We start from the raw sequence: 26087 nt of genomic DNA on the forward strand, positions 1-26087 counted from the left end.
CAGTGAGACAGCGCAGCCTGAGAGACAGGTAACCATACAGTGAGACAGCACAGCCCTGAGAGACAGGTAACATACAGTGAGACAGCACAGCCCTGAGAGACAGGTAACTATACAGTGAGAAGCACAGCCTGAGAGTACAGCGCAGCCCTGAGAGGACAGGTAACATACAGTGAGCAGCACAGCCCTGAGAGACAGGTAACTATACAGTGAGACAGCACAGCCCTGAGAGACAGGTAACTATACAGTGAGACAGCGCAGCCCTGAGAGAAAGGTAACTATACAGTGAGACAGCACAGCCCTGAGAGACAGCGCAGCCCTGAGAGACAGGTAACCATACAGTGAGACAGCACAGCCCTGAGAGACAGCGCAGCCCTGAGAGACAGGTAACCATACAGTGAGACAGCACAGCCCTGAGAGACAGCAGAGCCCTGAGAGACAGCAGAGCCCTGAGAGACAGGTAACCATACAGTGAGACAGCACAGCCCTGAGAGACAGGTAACTATACAGTGAGACAGCACAGCCCTGAGAGACAGGTAACTATACAGTGAGACAGCGCAGCCCTGAGAGACAGGTAACTATACAGTGAGACAGTGCAGCCCTGAGAGACAGGTAACTATACAGTGGACAGCAGCCTGAGAGACAGGTAACTATACAGTGAGACAGCACAGCCATGAGAGACAGGTAACTATACAGTGAGACAGCACAGCCCTGAGAGACAGGTAACTATACAGTGAGACAGCACAGCCCTGAGAGACAGGTAACTATACAGTGAGACAGCGCAGCCCTGAGAGACAGGTAACTATACAGTGAGACAGCACAGCCCTGAGAGACAGGTAACTATACAGTGAGACAGCACAGCCCTGAGAGACAGGTAACTGTACAGTGAGACAGCACAGCCCTGAGAGACAGGTAACTATAAAGTGAGACAGTGCAGCCCTGAGAGACAGGTAACTGTACAGTGAGACAGCACAGCCCTGAGAGACAGGTAACTATACAGTGAGACAGCGCAGCCCTGAGAGACAGGTAACTATACAGTGAGACAGCACAGCCCTGAGAGACAGGTAACTATACAGTGAGACAGCACAGCCCTGAGAGACAGGTAACTATACAGTGAGACAGCGCAGCCCTGAGAGACAGGAAACTATACAGTGAGACAGCACAGCCCTGAGAGACAGGTAACTATACAGTGAGACAGCTCAGCCCTGAGAGACAGGTAACTATACAGTGAGACAGCACAGCCCTGAGAGACAGCACAGCCCTGAGAGACAGGTAACTATACAGTGAGACAGCACAGCCTGAGTTGACAGGTAACTATACAGTGAGACAGCACAGCCCTGAGAGACAGGTAACTATACAGGTTGAGACAGCGCAGCCCTAGAGAGACCAGGTAACTATACAGTGAGACAGTGCAGCCTGATTGACAGGTAACTAAAACAGTGAGACAAGCGCAGCCCTTGAGAGACTGGTAACTGTACAGTGAGACAGCACAAGCCCCTGAGAGACAGGTAACTATACAGTGGAGGACAGCACAGCCCTTAAGAGACAGGTAACTATACAGTGAGACAGCGCAGCCCTGAGAGACAGGTAACTATACAGTGAGACAGCGCAGCCCTGAGAGACAGGTAACTATACAGTGAGACAGCACAGCCCTGAGAGACAGCGCAGCGCTGAGAGACAGGTAACTATACAGTGAGACAGCACAGCCCTGAGAGACAGGTAACTATACAGTGAGACAGCACAGCCCTGAGAGACAGGTAACTATACAGTGAGACAGCACAGCCCTGAGAGACAGGTAACTATACAGTGAGACAGCACAGCCCTGAGAGACAGCGCAGCCCTGATAGACAGGTAACTATACAGTGAGACAGCACAGCCCTGAGAGACAGGTAACTATACAGTGAGACAGCACAGCCCTGAGAGACAGGTAACTATACAGTGAGACAGCACAGCCCTGAGAGACAGGTAACTATACAGTGAGACAGCACAGCCCTGAGAGACAGGTAACTATACAGTGAGACAGCACAGCCCTGAGAGACAGGTGACTATACAGTGAGACAGCACAGCCCTGAGAGACAGGTAACTATACAGTGAGACAGCACATCCCTGAGAGACAGGTAACCATACAGTGAGACAGCACAGCCCTGAGAGACAGGTAACTATACAGTGAGACAGCACAGCCCTGAGAGACAGGTAACTATACAGTGAGACAGCACAGCCCTGAGAGACAGGTAACTATACAGTGAGACAGAGCAGCCCTGAGAGACAGGTAACTATACAGTGAGACAGCACAGCCCTGAGAGACAGGTAACTATACAGTGAGACAGCACAGCCCTGAGAGACAGGTAACTATACAGTGAGACAGCACAGCCCTGAGAGACAAGTAACTATACAGTGAGACAGCAAAGCCCTGAGAGACAGGTAACTATACAGTGAGACAGCACAGCCCTGAGAGACAGGTAACTATACAGTGAGACAGCACAGCCCTGAGAGACAGGCAACTATACAGTGAGACAGCACAGCCCTGAGAGACAGGTAACTATACAGTGAGACAGCACAGCCCTGAGAGACAGGTAACTGTACAGTGAGACAGCACAGCCCTGAGAGACAGGTAACTATAAAGTGAGACAGTGCAGCCCTGAGAGACAGGTAACTGTACAGTGAGACAGCACAGCCCTGAGAGACAGGTAACTATACAGTGAGACAGCGCAGCCCTGAGAGACAGGTAACTATACAGTGAGACAGCACAGCCCTGAGAGACAGGTAACTATACAGTGAGACAGCACAGCCCTGAGAGACAGGTAACTATACAGTGAGACAGCGCAGCCCTGAGAGACAGGAAACTATACAGTGAGACAGCACAGCCCTGAGAGACAGGTAACTATACAGTGAGACAGCGCAGCCCTGAGAGACAGGTAACTATACAGTGAGACAGCACAGCCCTGAGAGACAGCACAGCCCTGAGAGACAGGTAACTATACAGTGAGACAGCACAGCCCTGAGAGACAGGTAACTATACAGTGAGACAGCACAGCCCTGAGAGACAGGTAACTATACAGTGAGACAGCGCAGCCCTGAGAGACAGGTAACTATACAGTGAGACAGTGCAGCCCTGATTGACAGGTAACTATACAGTGAGACAGCGCAGCCCTGAGAGACTGGTAACTGTACAGTGAGACAGCACAGCCCTGAGAGACAGGTAACTATACAGTGAGACAGCACAGCCCTGAGAGACAGGTAACTATACAGTGAGACAGCACAGCCCTGAGAGACAGGTAACTATACAGTTAGACAGCACAGCCCTGAGAGACAGGTAACTATACAGTGAGACAGCACAGCCCTGAGAGACAGGTAACTATACAGTGAGACAGTGCAGCCCTGATTGACAGGTAACTATACAGTGAGACAGTGCAGCCCTGAGAGACAGGTAACTATACAGTGAGACAGCGCAGCCCTGAGAGACAGGTAACTGTACAGTGAGACAGCGCAGCCCTGAGAGACAGGTAACTATACAGTGAGACAGTGCAGCCCTGAGAGACAGGTAACTATACAGAGAGACAGCACAGCCCAGAGAGACAGCGCAGCCCTGAGAGACAGGTAACTATACAGTGAGACAGTGCAGCCCTGAGAGACAGGTAACTATACAGAGAGACAGCACAGCCCAGAGAGACAGCGCAGCCCTGATAGACAGGTAACTATACAGTGAGACAGCACAGCCCTGAGAGACAGGTAACTATACAGTGAGACAGCACAGCCCTGAGAGACAGGTAACTATACAGTGAGACAGCACAGCCCTGAGAGACAGGTAACTATACAGTGAGACAGCACAGCCCTGAGAGACAGGTAACTATACAGTGAGACAGCACAGCCCTGAGAGACAGGTAACTATACAGTGAGACAGCACAGCCCTGAGAGACAGGTAACCATACAGTGAGACAGCACAGCCCTGAGAGACAGGTAACCATACAGTGAGACAGCACAGCCCAGAGAGACAGCGCAGCCCTGAGAGACAGGTAACTATACAGTGAGACAGCACAGCCCAGAGAGACAGGTAACTATACAGTGAGACAGCACAGCCCTGAGAGACAGGTAACTATACAGTGAGACAGCACAGCCCTGAGAGACAGCACAGCCATGAGAGACAGGTAACTATACAGTGAGACAGCACAGCCCTGAGAGACAGCACAGCCATGAGAGACAGGTAACTATACAGTGAGACAGCGCAGCCCTGAGAGACAGGTAACTATACAGAGAGACAGCACAGCCCTGAGAGACAGGTAACTATACAGTGAGACAGCACAGCCCTGAGAGACAGGTAACTATACAGTGAGACAGCACAGCCCTGAGAGACAGGTAACTATACAGTGAGACAGCACAGCCCTTAGAGACAGGTAACTATACAGTGAGACAGCGCAGCCCTGAGAGACAGGTAACTATACAGTGAGACAGCGCAGCCCTGAGAGACAGGTAACTATACAGTGAGACAGCACAGCCCTGAGAGACAGCGCAGCGCTGAGAGACAGGTAACTATACAGTGAGACAGCACAGCCCTGAGAGACAGGTAACTATACAGTGAGACAGCACAGCCCTGAGAGACAGGTAACTATACAGTGAGACAGCACAGCCCTGAGAGACAGGTAACTATACAGTGAGACAGCACAGCCCTGAGAGACAGCGCAGCCCTGAGAGACAGGTAACTATACAGTGAGACAGCACAGCCCTGAGAGACAGGTAACTATTACAGTGAGACAGCACAGCCCTGAGAGACAGGTAACTATACAGTGAGACAGCACAGCCCTGAGAGACAGGTAACTATACAGTGAGACAGCACAGCCCTGAGAGACAGGTAACTATACAGTGAGACAGCACAGCCCTGAGAGACAGGTGACTATACAGTGAGACAGCACAGCCCTGAGAGACAGGTAACTATACAGTGAGACAGCACAGCCCTGAGAGACAGGTAACTATACAGTGAGACAGCACAGCCCTGAGAGACAGGTAACTATACAGTGAGACAGCACAGCCCTGAGAGACAGGTAAACTATACAGTGAGACAGCACAGCCCTGAGAGACAGGTAACTATACAGTGAGACAGCACAGCCCTGAGAGACAGGTAACTATACAGTGAGACAGCACAGCCCTGAGAGACAGGTAACTATACAGTGAGACAGCACAGCCCTGAGAGACAGGTAACTATACAGTGAGACAGCACAGCCCTGAGAGACAGGTAACTATACAGTGAGACAGCACAGCCCTGAGAGACAGGTAACTATACAGTGAGACAGTGCAGCCCTGAGAGACAGGTAACTGTACAGTGAGACAGCACAGCCCTGAGAGACAGGTAACTATACAGTGAGACAGCGCAGCCCTGAGAGACAGGTAACTATACAGTGAGACAGCACAGCCCTGAGAGACAGGTAACTATACAGTGAGACAGCACAGCCCTGAGAGACAGGTAACTATACAGTGAGACAGCGCAGCCCTGAGAGAAAGGAAACTATACAGTGAGACAGCACAGCCCTGAGAGACAGGTAACTATACAGTGAGACAGCACAGCCCTGAGAGACAGGTAACTATACAGTGAGACAGCACAGCCCTGAGAGACAGCACAGCCCTGAGAGACAGCAGAGCCCTGAGAGACAGGTAACTATACAGTGAGACAGCACAGCCCTGAGAGACAGGTAACTATACAGTGAGACAGCACAGCCCTGAGAGACAGGTAACTATACAGTGAGACAGTGCAGCCCTGAGAGACAGGTAACTATACAGTGAGACAGCACAGCCCTGAGAGACAGGTAACTATACAGTGAGACAGCAAAGCCCTGAGAGACAGGTAACTATACAGTGAGACAACGCAGCCCTGAGAGACAGGTAACTATACAGTGAGAGAGCACAGCCCTGAGAGACAGGTAACTATACAGTGAGACAGCGCAGCCCTGAGAGACAGGTAACTATACAGTGAGACAGCACAGCCCTGAGAGACAGGTAACTATACAGTGAGACAACGCAGCCCTGAGAGACAGCGCATCCCTGAGAGAAAGGTAACCATACAGTGAGACAGCACAGCCCTGAGAGACAGGTAACTATACAGTGAGACAGCACAGCCCTGAGAGACAGGTAACTATATAGAGAGACAGCACAGCCCTGAGAGACAGGTAACTATACAGTGAGACAGCACAGCCCTGAGAGACAGCGCAGCCCTGAGAGACAGGTAACCATACAGTGAGACAGCACAGCCCTGAGAGACAGCGCAGCCCTGAGAGACAGGTAACCATACAGTGAGACAGCACAGCCCTGAAAGACAGCAAAGCCCTGAGAGACAGGTAACCATACAGTGAGACAGCGCAGCCCTGAGAGACAGGTAACCATACAGTGAGACAGCACAGCCCTGAGAGACAGGTAACTATACAGTGAGACAGCACAGCCCTGAGAGACAGGTAACTATACAGTGAGACAGCACAGCCCTGAGAGACAGCGCAGCCCTGAGAGACAGGTAACCATACAGTGAGACAGCACAGCCCTGAGAGACAGCGCAGCCCTGAGAGACAGGTAACCATACAGTGAGACAGCACAGCCCTGAGAGACAGCAGAGCCCTGAGAGACAGGTAACCATACAGTGAGACAGCACAGCCCTGAGAGACAGCGCAGCCCTGAGAGACAGGTAACCATACAGTGAGAGAGCACAGCCTTGAAAGACAGCAAAGCCCTGAGAGACAGGTAACCATACAGTGAGACAGCGCAGCCCTGAGAGACAGGTAACCATACAGTGAGACAGCACAGCCCTGAGAGACAGGTAACTATACAGTGAGACAGCACAGCCCTGAGAGACAGGTAACTATACAGTGAGAAAGCACAGCCCTGAGAGACAGCGCAGCCCTGAGAGACAGGTAACCATACAGTGAGACAGCACAGCCCTGAGAGACAGGTAACTATACAGTGAGACAGCACAGCCCTGAGAGACAGGTAACTATACAGTGAGACAGCGCAGCCCTGAGAGAAAGGTAACTATACAGTGAGACAGCACAGCCCTGAGAGACAGCGCAGCCCTGAGAGACAGGTAACCATACAGTGAGACAGCACAGCCCTGAGAGACAGCGCAGCCCTGAGAGACAGGTAACCATACAGTGAGACAGCACAGCCCTGAGAGACAGCAGAGCCCTGAGAGACAGGTAACCATACAGTGAGACAGCACAGCCCTGAGAGACAGGTAACTATACAGTGAGACAGCACAGCCCTGAGAGACAGGTAACTATACAGTGAGACAGCGCAGCCCTGAGAGACAGGTAACTATACAGTGAGACAGCACAGCCCTGAGAGACAGGTAACTATACAGAGAGACAGCACAGCCCTGAGAGACAGGTAACTATACAGTGAGACAGCACAGCCCTGAGAGACAGCGCAGCCCTGAGAGACAGGTAACCATACAGTGAGACAGCACAGCCCTGAGAGACAGCGCAGCCCTGAGAGACAGGTAACCATACAGTGAGACAGCGCAGCCCTGAGAGACAGGTAACCATACAGTGAGACAGCACAGCCCTGAGAGACAGGTAACTATACAGTGAGACAGCACAGCCCTGAGAGACAGGTAACTATACAGTGAGACAGCACAGCCCTGAGAGACAGCGCAGCCCTGAGAGACAGGTAACCATACAGTGAGACAGCACAGCCCTGAGAGACAGGTAACTATACAGTGAGACAGCACAGCCCTGAGAGACAGGTAACTATACAGTGAGACAGCACAGCCCTGAGAGTCAGGTAACTATACAGTGAGACAGCGCAGCCCTGAGAGACAGGTAACTATACAGTGAGACAGCACAGCCCTGAGAGACAGGTAACTATACAGTGAGACAGCACAGCCCTGAGAGACAGGTAACTATACAGTGAGACAGCACAGCCCTGAGAGACAGGTAACTATACAGTGAGACAGTGCAGCCCTGAGAGACAGGTAACTATACAGTGAGACAGCGCAGCCCTGAGAGACAGGTAACTATACAGTGAGACAGCGCAGCCCTGAGAGACAGGTAACTATACAGTGAGACAGCGCAGCCCTGAGAGACAGGTAACTATACAGTGAGACAGTGCAGCCCTGAGAGACAGGTAACTATACAGTGAGACAGCACAGCCCTGAGAGACAGGTAACTATACAGTGAGACAGCACAGCCATGAGAGACAGGTAACTATACAGTGAGACAGCGCAGCCCTGAGAGACAGGTAACTATACAGTGAGACAGCACAGCCCTGAGAGACAGGTAACTATACAGTGAGACAGCACAGCCCTGAGAGACAGGTAACTATACAGTGAGATAGCACAGCCCTGAGAGACAGGTAACTATAGAGTGAGACAGCACAGCCCTGAGAGACAGGTAACTATACAGTGAGACAGCACAGCCCTGAGAGACAGGTAACTATACAGTGAGACAGCACAGCCCTGAGAGACAGGTAACTATACAGTGAGACAGCACAGCCCTGAGAGACAGGTAACTATACAGTGAGACAGCACAGCCCTGAGAGACAGGTAACTATACAGTGAGACAGCGCAGCCCTGAGAGACAGGTAACTATACAGTGAGACAGTGCAGCCCTGAGAGACAGGTAACTATACAGTGAGACAGCACAGCCCTGAGAGACAGGTAACTATACAGTGAGACAGCACAGCCCTGAGAGACAGGTAACTATACAGTGAGACAGTGCAGCCCTGAGAGACAGGTAACTATACAGTGAGACAGCGCAGCCCTGAGAGACAGGTAACTATACAGAGAGACAGCACAGCCCTGAGAGACAGCACAGCCCTGAGAGACAGGTAACTATACAGAGAGACAGCACAGCCCAGAGAGACAGGTAACTATACAGAGAGACAGCACAGCCCAGAGAGACAGCACAGCCCTGAGAGACAGGTAACTATACAGTGAGACAGCACAGCCCTGAGAGACAGGTAACTATACAGTGAGACAGCACAGCCCTGAGAGACAGGTAACTATACAGTGAGACAGCACAGCCCTGAGAGACAGGTAACTATACAGTGAGACAGCGCAGCCCTGAGAGACAGGTAACTTTACAGTGAGACAGCACAGCCCTGAGAGAAAGGTAACTATACAGTGAGACAGCGCAGCCCTGAGAGACAGGTAACTATACAGTGAGACAGCGCAGCCCTGAGAGACAGGTAACTATACAGTGAGACAGCGCAGCCCTGAGAGACAGGTAACTATACAGAGAGACAGCACAGCCCTGAGAGACAGGTAACTATACAGTGAGACAGCACAGCCCTGAGAGACAGGTAACTATACAGTGAGACAGCACAGCCATGAGAGACAGGTAACTATACAGTGAGACAGCACAGCCCTGAGAGACAGGTAACTATACAGTGAGACAGTGCAGCCCTGAGAGACAGGTAACTATACAGTGAGACAGCACAGCCCTGAGAGACTGGTAACTGTACAGTGAGACAGCACAGCCCTGAGAGACAGGTAACTATACAGTGAGACAGCACAGCCCTGAGAGACAGGTAACTATACAGTGAGACAGCGCAGCCCTGAGAGACAGGTAACTATACAGAGAGACAGCACAGCCCTGAGAGACAGGTAACTATACAGTGAGACAGCACAGCCCTGAGAGACAGCGCAGCCCTGAGAGACAGGTAACCATACAGTGAGACAGCACAGCCCTGAGAGACAGCGCAGCCCTGAGAGAAAGGTAACCATACAGTGAGACAGCACAGCCCTGAGAGACAGCAAAGCCCTGAGAGACAGGTAACCATACAGTGAGACAGCGCAGCCCTGAGAGACAGGTAACCATACAGTGAGACAGCACAGCCCTGAGAGACAGGTAACTATACAGTGAGACAGCACAGCCCTGAGAGACAGGTAACTATACAGTGAGACAGCACAGCCCTGAGAGACAGCGCAGCCCTGAGAGACAGGTAACCATACAGTGAGACAGCACAGCCCTGAGAGACAGGTAACTATACAGAGAGACAGCACAGCCCAGAGAGACAGGTAACTATACAGAGAGACAGCACAGCCCAGAGAGACAGCACAGCCCTGAGAGACAGGTAACTATACAGTGAGACAGCACAGCCCTGAGAGACAGGTAACTATACAGTGAGACAGCACAGCCCTGAGAGACAGGTAACTATACAGTGAGACAGCACAGCCCTGAGAGACAGGTAACTATACAGTGAGACAGCGCAGCCCTGAGAGACAGGTAACTTTACAGTGAGACAGCACAGCCCTGAGAGAAAGGTAACTATACAGTGAGACAGCGCAGCCCTGAGAGACAGGTAACTATACAGTGAGACAGCGCAGCCCTGAGAGACAGGTAACTATACAGTGAGACAGCGCAGCCCTGAGAGACAGGTAACTATACAGAGAGACAGCACAGCCCTGAGAGACAGGTAACTATACAGTGAGACAGCACAGCCCTGAGAGACAGGTAACTATACAGTGAGACAGCACAGCCATGAGAGACAGGTAACTATACAGTGAGACAGCACAGCCCTGAGAGACAGGTAACTATACAGTGAGACAGTGCAGCCCTGAGAGACAGGTAACTATACAGTGAGACAGCACAGCCCTGAGAGACTGGTAACTGTACAGTGAGACAGCACAGCCCTGAGAGACAGGTAACTATACAGTGAGACAGCACAGCCCTGAGAGACAGGTAACTATACAGTGAGACAGCGCAGCCCTGAGAGACAGGTAACTATACAGAGAGACAGCACAGCCCTGAGAGACAGGTAACTATACAGTGAGACAGCACAGCCCTGAGAGACAGCGCAGCCCTGAGAGACAGGTAACCATACAGTGAGACAGCACAGCCCTGAGAGACAGCGCAGCCCTGAGAGAAAGGTAACCATACAGTGAGACAGCACAGCCCTGAGAGACAGCAAAGCCCTGAGAGACAGGTAACCATACAGTGAGACAGCGCAGCCCTGAGAGACAGGTAACCATACAGTGAGACAGCACAGCCCTGAGAGACAGGTAACTATACAGTGAGACAGCACAGCCCTGAGAGACAGGTAACTATACAGTGAGACAGCACAGCCCTGAGAGACAGCGCAGCCCTGAGAGACAGGTAACCATACAGTGAGACAGCACAGCCCTGAGAGACAGGTAACTATACAGTGAGACAGCACAGCCCTGAGAGTCAGGTAACTATACAGTGAGACAGCGCAGCCCTGAGAGACAGGTAACTATACAGTGAGACAGCACAGCCCTGAGAGACAGGTAACTATACAGTGAGACAGCACAGCCCTGAGAGACAGGTAACTATACAGTGAGACAGCACAGCCCTGAGAGACAGGTAACTATACAGTGAGACAGTGCAGCCCTGAGAGACAGGTAACTATACAGTGAGACAGCGCAGCCCTGAGAGACAGGTAACTATACAGTGAGACAGCGCAGCCCTGAGAGACAGGTAACTATACAGTGAGACAGCGCAGCCCTGAGAGACAGGTAACTATACAGTGAGACAGTGCAGCCCTGAGAGACAGGTAACTATACAGTGAGACAGCACAGCCCTGAGAGACAGCACAGCCCTGAGAGACAGGTAACTATACAGTGAGACAGCACAGCCCTGAGAGACAGCACAGCCCTGAGAGACAGGTAAATATACAGTGAGACAGCGCAGCCCTGAGAGAGACAGTGCAGGCCTGAGAGAGACAACGCAGGCCTGAGAGAGACAACGCAGGCCTGAGAGAGACAGCGTAGCCCTGAGAGAGACAGCGTAGCCCTGAGAGAGACCGCACAGCCCTGAGAGAGACCGCGCAGCCCTGAGAGAGACCGCGCAGCCCTGAGAGAGACCGTGCAGCCCTGAGAGAGACTGTGCAGCCCTGAGAGAGACCGTGCAGCCCTGAGAGAGACCGTGCAGCTGTATGAGACAGCGCAGCCCTGAGAGACAGTGCTGCCCTGAGAGAGACAGCACAGCCCTGAGAGACAGTGCAGACCTGAGATAGCGCAGCCATGATAGAGACAGCCCAGCCCTGAGAGAGACAGCCCAGCCCTAAGAGACAGGTAACTGTACAGATAGACAGCGCAGTTCAAAGAGACAGGTGACAGTCTACAGGTACAGAGAGACAGAGCAGCCCTGAGAGAGACAGAGCAGCTCTGAGAGAGACAGCGTAGCTCAGAGAGAGACAGCACAGCCCTGAGAGAGACAGCGCAGCCCTGAGAGAGACAGCACAGCCCTGAGAGAGACAGCGCAACCCTGAGAGAGACAGCGCAGCCCTGAGAGAGACAGCACAGCCCTGAGAGAGACAGCACAGCCCTGAGAGAGACAGCGCAGCCCTGAGAGAGACAGCGCAGCCCTGAGAGAGACAGCGCAGCCCTGAGAGAGACAGTGCAGCCCTGAAAGACAGGTAACTGTACAGAGAGACATGGCAGCCTTGAGAGACAGCACAGCCCTGAGAGACGGTGCGACCCTGAGAGACAGGTATCTGTACAGAGAGACAGCACAGCCCTGAGAGACAGCACAGCCCTGAGAGAGACAGTGGGAATGAGGGGTGAGTGTGTGTGGGGGGCAGTGAGATCTACTAGTGGGCTGTGAGTCATTCTGAACCTTTATAGGTTTTTTGGACAATGTATCATATATTTCTGCCCCCTCTAGTGGGAGATCTCAGCATTACAGCCGACCCTGTGCCTGATATCTTCTTCAGCCTGTTCTTCAGCCCATACTCTGAATCTGTTCCCTGGCACTTTGCCCCAGCTGCTCTGTAGCATGAGTTGGTGGATGCCTGTGAGTTACATCAGCCTTCTGTGTCTGCACCAGCTGCCCGCTGTACCCCTTCTGGCAATGCACCCTACAGCAAGGTAACTGCAGATATCTAGACCACAGCCCCCTATGACCTATAAATGGCTGACAAGGCACTGCCCACACAAACTCTCTACAGATCACATGGTACACCAGGCTCTGCCCACACAGACTCTCTACAGATCACATGGTACACCAGGCTCTGCCCACACAGACTCTCTACAGATCACATGGTACAACAGGCTATGCCCACACAGACTCTCTACAGATCACATGGTACACCAGGCTCTGCCCACACCGATTCTCTACAGATCACATGGTACACCAGGCACTTCCCACACAGACTCTCTACAGATCACATGGTACACCAGGCTCTGCCCACACCGACTTTCTACAGATCACATGGTACACCAGGCTCTGCCCACACCAACTCTCTACAGATCACATGGTACACCAGACTCTGCCCACACAGACTCTCTACAGATCACATGGTACACCTGGCTCAGCCCACACAGACCCTCTACAGATCACATGGTACACCAGGCTCTGCCCACACAGACTCTCTACAGATCACATGGTACACCAGGCTCTGCCCACACCGACTCTCTACAGATCACATGGTACACCAGGCTCTGCCCACACCGACTCTCTACAGATCACATGGTACACCAGGCTCTGCACACACAGACTCTCTACAGATCACATGGTACACCAGGCTCTGCCCACACAGACTCTCTACAGATCACATGGTACACCATGCTCTGCCCAAACAGACTCTCTACAAATCACATGGTACACCAGGCTCTGCCCACACAGACTCTCTACAGATCACATGGTACATCAGGCTCTGCCCACACAGACTCTCTACAGATCACATGGTACACCAGGCTCTGCCCACACCGACTCTCTACAGATCACATGGTACACCAGGTTCTGCCCACACAGACTCTCTATAGATCACATGGTACACCTGGCTCTGCCCACACCGACTCTCTACAGATCACATGGTACACCAGGCTCTGCCCACACAGACTCTCTACAGATCACATAGTACACCAGGCTCTGCCCACACAGACTCTCTATAGATCACATGGTACACCAGGCTCTTCCCACACAGACTCTTTACAGATCACATGGTATACCAGGCTCTGCCCACACAGACTCTCTACAGATCACATGGTACACCAGGCTCTGCCCACACTGATTCTCTACAGATCACATGGTACAACAGACTCTGCCCATACAGATCTCTACAGATCACATGGTACACCAGGCTCTGCCCTCACCGACTCTCTACAGATCACATGGTACACCAGGCTCTGCCTACACTGACTCTCTACAGATCACATGGTACACCAGGCTCTGCCCACACAGACTCTCTACAGACCACATGGTACACCAGGCTCTGCCCACACAGACTCTCTACAGATCACATGGTATACCAGGCTCTGCCCACACAGACTCTATACAGATCACATGGTACACCAGGCTCTGCCCACAGTGACTCTCTACAGATCACATGGTACACCAGGCTCTGCCCACACAGACTATCTACAGATCACATGGTACACAAGGCTCTGTCCACACCGACTCTCTACATATCACATGGTACACCAGGCTCTGCCCACGCTGACTCTCTACAGATCACATGGTACACCAGGCTCAGCCCACACAGACTCTCTACAGATCACATGGTACACCTGGCTCTGCCCACACCGACTCTCTACAGATCACATGGTACACCAGGCTCTGCCCACACAGACCCTCTACAGATCACATGGTACACCAGGCTCTGTCCACACCGACTCTCTACAGATCACATGGTACACAAGGCTCTGCCCACACTGACTCTCTACAGATCACATGGCACACCAGGCTCTGCCCATACAAACTCTCTACAGATCACATGGTACACCAGGCTCTGCCCACACCGACTCTCTACAGATCACATGGTACACCAGGCTCTGTCCACACCGACTCTCTACAGATCACATGGTACACCAGGCTCTGCCCACACCGACTCTCTACAGATCACATGGCACACCAGGCTCTGCCCACACCGACTCTCTACAGATCACATAATACACCAGGCTCTACCCACACTGACTCTCTACAGATCACATGGTACACCAGGCTCTACCCACACAGACTCTCTACAGATCACATGGTACACCAGGCTCTGCCCACACAGACTACAGATCACATGGTACAACAGGCTCAGCACACACAGACTCTCTACAGATCACATGGTACACCAGGCTCTGCCCACACCGACTCTCTACAGATCACATGGCACACCAGGCTCTGCCCACACCGACTCTCTACAGATCACATGGTACACCAGGCTCTGCCCACACAGACTCTCTACAGATCACATGGTACACCAGGCTCTGTCCACACCGACTCTCTACAGATCACATGGTACACGAGGCTCTGCCCACACCGACTCTCTACAGATCACATGGTACACCAGGCTCTGCCCACACCGACTCTCTACAGATCACATGGTACACCAGGCTCTGCACACACAGACTCTCTACAGATCACATGGTACACCAGGCTCTGCCCACACAGACTCTCTACAGATCACATGGTACAGCAGGCTCCGCCCACACCGACTCTCTACAGATCACATGGTACACTAGGCTCTGCCTACACAGACTCTCTACAGATCACATGGTACACCAGGCTCTGCCCACACAGACTCTCTACAGATCACATGGTACACCAGGCACTGCCCACACTGACTGTAATATATTTCATATACTCTCTTAGAGCGAAGTACGTGCTTTAGTGGGTTTTGGAGCACAACTGCAGAATGTCAGTACAGATTTCTATATATAAAAGGTATGGTTTGTATCAGCTCCATGCCAAGATGCACTACTGGGAAGTGCAATCTGCAGCAAGGAAGTGAATTTTAGTCTTATATGTAAACCTTATATTATTATAAGGCAAGAATGAAAACTTAACTACAAAGTGAAAGTTCAGAGACTGAAGATTCTGTTTAATCAAAGAATCTGAGCTGACTGAAGAAATTAATATCAGCAAGAGAGCGTGTAATGAGAGTTGTGGTTTAGTAAAAATAGACACGCTGTAATAGTAAATGTCTCTGTTAAGCCTGAACAACTCTTTTGTCTATCAATGACTAAGCTGTAATTATCAGTAAACTGTAATGAGTAACCTTCTTGCAAGCAGGAATAATATGGAAACAAATTAGGTCTTACTTCATATCCGGTAGCTATTTGGGTGCTCTCAGTCCGGAGATGACTGGAGAAATGCAGGAGTATTACCTGAGAGTAATCGCTTCTTCCTAAGCGGCTGGGGTTTGCTGTTACAATGCAGACTATCCGAAATGACCGGTGAGTGGGAGGATTAACTCCGGGATAGGTTGCGCTACTCACAAGCAGCTTGTAGTTCCGTAGAGTGAGACTCCAAGATTGCTGAACCTGTCCTGAGCTGTACTGCTAGTAGTGAGAGGAGCAGTACTTTCTCTGTGCCAGTGAGGGCAGATAGAACAAATGAGTCCGAGGCCAGGGTAACTGCGGCCAGAATCCTTGAATAGGTAGTGAGGGACTGCCACACAATAAACACAGTTGATATGATGAGAATAGGTCAGTAGAAATTGTGGAGGTAGTGTACAGGAGATAAACTCTTGCTGGAAGTAGCTTTAATTATTAGAAATCCTTGTAATCCAAGTTAGTAAGGAGAGCTCAGTGAAACAGCAGCTCTTAGACTGCTATACAAAATACTAAGCACAGAGCGTTGTAGTCTCAGGTGCTTTATTAGTTTGGTAGGCAGGGCTAGGTGATACCTTCTGGGTCTTAAAAGGTACAGGCTCTGACACTGACTCTCTATAGATCACATGGTACACCAGGCTCTGCCCACACCGACTCTCTACAGATCACATGGTACACCAGACTCTGCCCACACCGACTCTCTACAGATCACATAATACACCAGGCTCTACCCACACTGACTCTCAACAGATCACATGGTACACCAGGCACTGCCCCCCCAGACTCTCTACAGATCTGTCATGGTGCCAGGAATCAGAATGAGACGAGAAGTGCAAAAATAATCACACCTTTGTTAATAGCAAAAAATTATAAAATGTCCACAAGTCAAATAACAAGCCAGGAGTCAAAACCAGAGCTGGTAGTCAGACGAGCCAAATCAGGAGCCAAATCGAATAGTCAGACGAACCAGAATCAGAAACAAGGAGAACAGCCGAGTCAGGAACAAGCCAGGGATCAGGAACCAGGAAGGACGTCAGGCAGCCAGGTAATACACAGGAGCTCTCACAAACAGGTCTGAGACAACGCAAAGGCAAAGCATACTGAACAGAGGCCCTTTAAATCATAAATGATGACATCACAATTCTGAGACTGCATCCTGTCTCACATGGATGATGCACACCAGTCTGGCCATTAAAGGAAGTGCAGGAAGTGAGCAGCATCCCCCCCAATGCACCAAGTCAGGAATAGAGGTGAGTAAAATGGCTGCCAGCAGCACATGGCAAACACAACAGGGAAAAACCCTGACAGTACCCTCCCCTCAACAATCCCTCGCCCGCGGGAGGACAAAAGGCTTATTGGGGAAACGGGCATGGAAGGCACGGAGGAGGGCGGGAGTATGAACATCAGAGGAGGGAACCCAAGAACGCTCCTCCGGACCGTAGCCCCTCCAGTGAACCAAATACTGTACACGGCCCCTGGACATACGAGAGTCAATAATGCTGCTGACCTCATACTCCTCATGGTTGTCAACAAAGATAGGATGGGGACGAGGAAACACAGTGGTAAACCGATTACAAACCAATGTTTTCAAGAGGGAGACATGAAAAACATTGGAGATGCGCATAGCAGGAGGAAGGTCAAGAGCGTAGGCCACAGGATTAACCCGTTGGAGTATTTGAAAAGGACCAACATAACGGGGAGCCAATTAGGATCAAAAAAGACACCAATGCCTCGAGATCCTCTGGTAAATTACTAGCAGCAACTTCGTCTTTAATCGCATCAGAGAGCCCATGAAAGAAGGTGGCAACAAGGGCTTCATTGTTCCAACCTACCTCTGCGGCAAGCGTACGGAACTCAATAGCATACTGAGCAACAGATCTTGTACCTTGCTGAATGGACATGAGTCATTTAGCAGCAGAGGAGGAGCGAGCCGGAACATCAAATACCCTTCAAAAGGAGGCCACAAATTCAGGGTAATTTGAAATCACAGGTTTATTAGTCTCCCACAAGGGATTAGCCCAGGCAAGAGCTGTGTCAGAGAGTAACGAGATGAGAAATCCCACCTTAGCTCTGTCAGAGGGAAACGCCTGAGGTAACATCTCAAAGTAAATGCCCACCTGGTTCAACAACCCTCTGCACTGGTACACCAGGCTCTGCCCACACAGACTCTCTACAGATCACATGGCACACCATACTCTGCCCACACAGACTCTCTACAGATCACATGGTACACCAGTGTCAAGATATGTGAGGAAGTATGTCAGGATGTGAAACACTGCAATGATATAAACTTTGAATGGGTGAACTAGTATCCTTATTCTTGCAGGACCACTCAGCCTCACACCATACCTCGAATTCCGTAAGACTTAACTTATTAGAATTCTGTTATGCTCATCGTACTGAGGGTCTCTTCTGTAGGGATACAGAGAGATACGGAGCCTTCACGCAACTTAGAAGTTATGTAAGCAGTGTACAGAGAATAGGCAAAGGTAGTTTGCAGTTGAAGTATATTGAAGTCCTTTGGCATAAGGAATTTCATACACACATCTCATACAAAATAAAATATATACAATATTCATACACACCCGCAATCACACATGATATAGATATATATGTTGCAGGATGAATGCCACAATGCTCTGGTTTGTGATGTATATGAATAATTGGTAAACTTAGGTAGCATATGAATATAGTGCTTAATATGATACGGATCAAACAATGAGGAGAGGTCTATATCTCAATTAGGTGATACACAATTAAACAGTTTAGCAGTAGATGAATTGAGCTGGAGAGTGACACAGAGATCGATACTGAGAATATTTGCCCTTAAGCGCTATAAGCATGTCTCTTGGGAGGAAGTCCGTATATCACCTGTAGGCAGTTTTAAGTATGTGTATATGGCAGTCCGTAGTACAATACACAGGCAAGTATAATACTGACAGTAAATAAGTAACAGATACAGACCAGGATCCGGAGAAATACCAGGTAAGTTTAGCAGAGTTAGTTATGGTGCTGCGACAGGAAAACACAGCTTGCGATGAGAGAGGAGCACACGCTGAGTCTGCAGGACCGGATGCCGGGTCTGACGTCACACGCTGAACGGATCAGCAGGGGAACCGGCAAAAAGAAACAGCTTCAATCTTTCAAGGAGGGTAGAGAAGGTATTTCCCCAAATACCTTGATGAACGAACAGGGTCTTTTGACAGGAGAACTCACAACCTAGTGAGTAAGGGAAACAAGGATCCGAGCAGAGCTGCAGGGATAGGCTAGGTGTCTTCACAGGCTCTTGAGGTGAACAAGTGCAACAAATTACCAAGCATAGATTAGAGTGAGGAGGAGCCTTAAATAGGGGTAAAGTAATCAAGACTTAAAGGAACAGTACTAAGTCCTAACAAAACCCTGACAACCAGGCTCTGCCCACACAGACTCTCTACAGATTACATGGTACACCAGACTCTGCCCACACAGACTCTGCCCACACAGACTCTCTACAGATCACATGGTACACCAGACTCTGCCCACACAGACTCTCTACAGATCACATGGTACACCAGGCTCTGTCCACACCGACTCTCTACAGATCACATGGTACACCAGGCTCTGCCCACACAGACTCTCTACAGATCACATGGTACACCAAGCTCTGCCCACACAGACTCTCTACAGATCACATGGTACACCAGGCTCTACCCACACACCGACTCTCTACAGATCACATGGTACACCAGGCTCTGTCCACACAGATCTCTAGATCACATGGTACACCAGGCTCTGCCCACACAGACTCTCTACAGATCACATGGTACACCAGGCTCGGCCCACACAGACTCACTACAGATCACATGGTACACCAGGCTCTGCCCTCACAGACTCTCTACAGATCACATGGTACACCAGGCTCTGCCCACACCGACTCTCTAAAGATCACATGGTTCACCAGGTTCTGCCCACACAGACTGTCTACAGATCACATGGTACACCAGGCTCTGCCCACACAGACTCTCTACAGATCACATGGTACACCAGGCTCGGCCCACACAGACTCACTACAGATCACATGGTACACCAGGCTCTGCCCTCACAGACTCTATACAGATCACATGGTACACCAGGCTCTGCCCACACCGACTCTCTAAAGATCACATGGTTCACCAGGTTCTGCCCACACAGACTCTCTACAGATCACATCAAGCTCAGCCCACACAGACTCTCTACAGATCACATGGTACCCCAGCCTCTGCCCACACAGACTCTCTACAGATCACACGGTACACCAGGCTCTGTCCACACCGACTCTCTACAGATCACATGGTACACCAGGCTCTGCCCACACCGACTTTCTACAGATCACACGGTACACCAGGCTCTGCCCACACCGACTCTCTACAGATCACATTGTACACCAGGCTCTGCCCACACCGACTCTACAGATCACATGGTACACCAGGATCTGCCCACACAGACTCTCTACAGATCACATGGTACACCAGGCTCTGCCCAAACAGACTCTCTACAGATCACATGGTACACCAGGCTCTGCCCACACAGACTCTCTACAGATCACATGGTACCCCAGGATCTGCCCACACAGACTCTCTACAAATCATATGGTACACCAGGCTCTGCTCACACAGACTCTCTACAGATCACATGGTACACCAGGCTCTGCCCACACAGACTCTCTACAGATCACATGGTACACCAGGCTCTGCCCACACAGACTCTCTACAGATCACATGGTTCACCAGGCTCTGCCCACACAGACTGCAGATCACATGGTACAACAGGCTCAGCACACACAGACTCTCTACAGATCACATGGTACACCAGGCTCTGCCCACACAAACTCTCTACAGATCACATGGTACACTAGGTTTTGCCCGCACAGACTCTCTACAGATCACATGGCACACTAGGCTCTGCCAACAACGACTCTCTACAGATCACATGGTACACCAGGCTCTGTCCACACAGACTCTCTACAGATCACATGGTACACCAGGCTCTGGTGAGGAGGGGTACATGATACTGTGTGTGTGTAGTGATGGGTACATGATACTGTGTGTGTAGTGAGAGGTACATGATACTGTGTGTGTAGTGAGGGGTACATGATACTGTGTGTGTAGTGAGGGGTACATGATACTGTGTGTGTAGTGAGAGGTACATGATGCTGTGTGTGTAGTGAGGGGTACATGATACTGTGTGTGTAGTGAGGAGTACATGATACTGTGTGTATAGTGAGGGGTACATGATACTGTGTGTGTGTAGTGAGGGGTACATGATACTGTGTGTGTGTAGTGAGAGGTACATGATACTGTGTGTGTGTAGTGAGAGGTACATGATACTGTGTGTGTAGTGAGGGGTACATGATACTGTGTGTGTAGTGAGGGGTACATGATACTGTGTGTGTAGTGAGAGGTACATGATACTGTGTGTGTAGTGAGGGGTACATGATACTGTGTGTGTAGTGAGGGGTACATGATACTGTGTGTGTAGTGAGGGGTACATGATACTGTGTGTGTAGTGAGAGGTACATGATACTGTGTGTGTGTAGTGAGAGGTACATGATACTGTGTGTGTAGTGAGGGGTACATGATACTGTGTGTGTAGTGAGAGGTACATGATACTGTGTGTGTTTAGTGAGGGGTACATGATACTGTGTGTGTAGTGAGGGGTACATGATACTGTGTGTGTGTAGTGAGGGGTACATGATACTGTGTGTGTAGTGAGAGGTACATGATACTGTGTGTAGTGAGGGGTACATGATACTGTGTGTGTAGTGAGGGGTACATGATACTGTGTGTGTAGTGAGAGGTACATGATACTGTGTGTGTAGTGAGAGGTACATGATACTGTGTGTGTGTAGTGAGAGGTACATGATACTGTGTGTGTAGTGAGGGGTATATGATACTGTGTGTGTAGTGAGGGGTACATGATACTGTGTGTGTAGTGAGGGGTACATGATACTGTGTGTGTAGTGAGAGGTACATGATACTGTGTGTGTAATGAGGGGTACATGATACTGTGTGTGTAGTGAGGGGTACATGATACTGTGTGTGTAGTGAGGGGTACATGATACTGTGTGTGTAGTGAGGGGTACATGATACTGTGTGTGTAGTGAGGGGTACATGATACTGTGTGTGTAGTGAGAGGTACATGATACTGTGTGTGTAGTGAGAGGTACATGATACTGTGTGTGTGTAGTGAGAGGTACATGATACTGTGTGTGTAGTGAGGGGTATATGATACTGTGTGTGTAGTGAGGGGTACATGATACTGTGTGTGTAGTGAGGGGTACATGATACTGTGTGTGTAGTGAGATGTACATGATACTGTGTGTGTAGTGAGAGGTACATGATACTGTGTGTGTAATGAGGGGTACATGATACTGTGTGTGTAGTGAGGGGTACATGATACTGTGTGTATAGTGAGGGGTACATGATACTGTGTGTGTAGTGAGGGGTACATGATACTGTGTGTGTAGTGAGGGGTACATGATACTGTGTGTGTAGTGAGGGGTACATGATACTGTGTGTATAGTGAGGGGTACATGATACTGTGTGTGTGTAGTGAGGGGTACATGATACTGTGTGTGTAGTGAGAGGTACATGATACTGTGTGTAGTGAGGGGTACATGATACTGTGTGTGTAGTGAGGGGTACATGATACTGTGTGTGTAGTGAGAGGTACATGATACTGTGTGTGTAGTGAGAGGTACATGATACTGTGTGTGTAGTGAGAGGTACATGATACTGTGTGTGTAGTGAGGGTGTTACGGTACCAACAGGATACCAAGGGTTAACACCAGATGAACAATGTCCTGCATAGGGAATCAGCAACTCACAACCCAGCCAGTTTTTCCCCTCAAATATGAGACCAGGCTTCACATCAGGTTTAAAACAGAATGACATTTATTAAAGGCTAGATGCCTAGTATTTATACAGGTTTGACCCCAGATGGGGGGGTTGAAAGACTGTTGTACATTAGATGGAGGGAACACGCCCTTTGACATGATACAATAGAATACCTTGCTCAAGCTGATAACAACTTGCACACAAGACACACACTTGGCTTTTCTTATCACTGAGGCGTCTGCTCTCTAGATGTGATTAAACAATGGAATGTTTATTACTTAAACGTAATTATAGCACACAATAGCTGAGGCCAGCAAACCTGTCTTTAGAAATTAGCTTCTTAAAGCTAAACACAGTTAACTCCTTCAGTCCTGACAGAAGGGTCTGTCACATAGCTCCCCCCTTGTGGAACACTCCGGCAGACCCGGCTTGACCCTTTGGCGGGTCAACCTGGGGATGACCGGACTAGGAGGTGGTAGGCATTTCAGTTTGCCGGGACAATCCATCTGTATTCCCGTTATGAGAGAGAATTCCTGTCCATACAAACAAGGGTTCAACTTCCTCAGTGCCCAGACTAGGGCTAAACAGTCCTTCAAAATCCCATCAGCTACTTTACGAGTTTTCTGTACCTGCTCTTTATAGGTATCCACAATCCCTTCATACTGACATAGGGTGCCCTTGAGTTGCTGCACCTCACCATGAGCCAGCGTCAGCTTCTCCTCAAGTGTCGCTAAGTTTGTCTTTAAGGTTTCATGTTCCACTCTCAAGCTGGTGTTTTCTGCAGTCTGTCGGTGCAACTTGTCTAGCAGAGATTCACGTTCTAAACGTGCTTTTTCCTCTGCGCTCCTCTTCTCCTTCATCAGCGCATTGTAACGGGACTTCCATGTATCAATAGCGGATAGAGATTTACTGAGCTCAGCGTCCTGGGGCTTAGCAGCAGGGGGGTTAGTCTCTGCTGCACGGATCTGAGCACGGGTAGTCACAGGGTTAACATCAGCGGGACCCCTGGGAGCGTAGGCAGAAACAAGGGGGGCCAAGTTATTTCCAAGGAGAACATCAGCGGGTAAATCCTTCATGACCCCCACATTCACAGGTCTAGCGCCCACTCCCCAATCCAAATGTACCCTGGCAACAGGTAGGCGGAACACAGTGCCCCCTGCTACCCTCACAGCCACAGTGTCTCCAGTGTGCTGTTTCTCAGACACCAAGTTCTTTTGAAGCAAGGTCGTGGTAGCACCAGTATCCCGTAGACCACTGACCTCCTTCCCATTCACTTTAACCAGTTGCCGGTTATTCCGGCGGGCAGCTTGCACAAGGTCTGCTTCATGTAGGATGCCCCAGCATTCTTGCGCCTCTACGTAGCGGGCCGCAGGCTGAGGGTTACGTGGGATTCCGCCGGCGGGTCTTCTCCAGGACTGTGCTTGGTTCGCTGCATTTAGGGGACACTCTGGTCTTTTGTGCCCTAGTTGCTTACATCCAAAGCACCGAATAGGTTGTGAGTAGCCCCGCGAATTGAACCGGGCTCTCTGAGGGTAGTTCGTGGCCAGAGGCCGTGTGGTATAGCGGTGCACCGGGGGTTGGTAACTGGCAGCTGCTGGGGTGACTGGGGGTCTGTACTCCACTCTAACAGGGGGCTTAGTGGTAGCAGTGTCCAGTTTGCGGGCATTCGTATACTCATCTGCCAAGCGAGCAGCTTCATGCAGGGTGAAGGGTTTACGGTCCCGAACCCACTCTCTAACTCCTGCTGATAACTTGTCAAAGCAATGTTCCAACAGGAATAGCTGCAGCACCTCTTCCCCAGATACGGCTTGGCACCCCGCCATCCAGTGAGCTGCTGTGCGGTGCACCCTACATGCCCACTCAACGTAGGAATCACCCGCTAATTTGACAGTGTCTCTGAACCGCCTCCGGTATGCCTCCGGTGTAACCGCATACCTGGAGAGCAGAGCCTCTTTTACAGTATTATAATCCCCGACTTCCTCATCTGGAATGGCCCGAAAAGCCTCACTGGCCCGGCCGGATAATTTTCCGGATAATATCATGACCCAGTCCTCTGCGGGTACCTTGTGTAGTGCACATTGCCTCTCAAAATCCGCAAGGTACCCATCAATCTCTCCTTCTGTTTCCAGGAAGTTTTTAAAAGCTGCAAAATTTACTTTTCCCTTTTCCACTGGGGTTGCTGTGACTTGGGCTGCTGCAGCGCCGCTTTGGTGAAGTAGGTTGGCCTCCACAGCTGCTATGACCCGGTCGATAATTTCCGCAGATGGGTTGGGGCCATAATGTGCCAGTCTTATTTTAACCGCCCGATCAAAGCTTGCTTCTTCAGGGGTTCTGTCTGCTATGCTGGGCCCATTGGTTCCTTCTGTCCCTGGTACTCTTTCCATCTTAGTCAGTATTGTAATAATCCCCCTCTTCCTGAGGTTACTGGCTTGTGTAGTTGCTCTTCTGGGCGATAAGGTTCATTCCGTCGCTTGCCACCAATTGTTACGGTACCAACAGGATACCAAGGGTTAAAACCAGATGAACAATGTCCTGCATAGGGAATCAGCAACTCACAACCCAGCCAGTTTTCCCCCTCAAATATGAGACCAGGCTTCACATCAGGTTTAAAACAGAATGACATTTATTAAAGGCTAGATGCCTAGTATTTATACAGGTTTGACCCCAGATGGGGGGGTTGAAAGACTGTTGTACATTAGATGGAGGGAACATGCCCTTTGACATGATACAATAGAATACCTTGCTCAAGCTGATAACAACTTGAAAACAAGACACACACTTGGCTTTTCTTATCACTGAGGCGTCTGCTCTCTAGATGTGTGTGACAGACCCTTCTGTCAGGACTGAAGGAGTTAACTGTGTTTAGCTTTAAGAATCTAATTTCTAAAGACAGGTTTTCTGGCCTCAGCTATTGTGTGCTATAATTACATTTAAGTAATAAACAGGCCATTGTTTAATCACCCTCAGAGAGCAGACGCTAGGTGATAAGACAAGCCAAATGTGTTTAAGTTGTTATCTGCCTAAGTAAAGTATTTAAGTAATGTAATTCTACTGTTTCATAAAAGGGCGTCTTCCCCTTTTTATCTAAATGTACAAGATTCTTTCAACCCCCCCATCTGGGGTCAAACCTGTATAAATACTAGGCATCTAGCCTTTAATAAATGTCATTCTGTTTTAAACCTGAAATGTGGAGCTTGGTCTCATGTTTAAGGGGAAACTGATCGGGGTTGTGAATTGCTGATTGTCTATGCAGGACA

The 26087-nt window shown here is 50.1% G+C and overlaps 1 protein-coding gene across 1 annotated transcript in view; it reads left to right on the forward strand.

The window, feature by feature from the left end:
- Positions 1–26087, forward strand: part of ADM2 (adrenomedullin 2) — a 49735-nt gene that overhangs the window by 13545 nt on the left and 10103 nt on the right. The window contains exon 2 of the mRNA XM_053716306.1: positions 12597–12799. Within this exon, the coding sequence (XP_053572281.1) occupies positions 12708–12799 (92 nt within the window). The 5' untranslated portion in view covers positions 12597–12707. The remainder of the gene's footprint in view (positions 1–12596; positions 12800–26087) is intronic.

Source organism: Bombina bombina, chromosome 6, assembly GCF_027579735.1.
Source record: "Bombina bombina isolate aBomBom1 chromosome 6, aBomBom1.pri, whole genome shotgun sequence".
In the NCBI taxonomy this organism is placed as follows: Eukaryota; Metazoa; Chordata; class Amphibia; order Anura; family Bombinatoridae; genus Bombina; species Bombina bombina.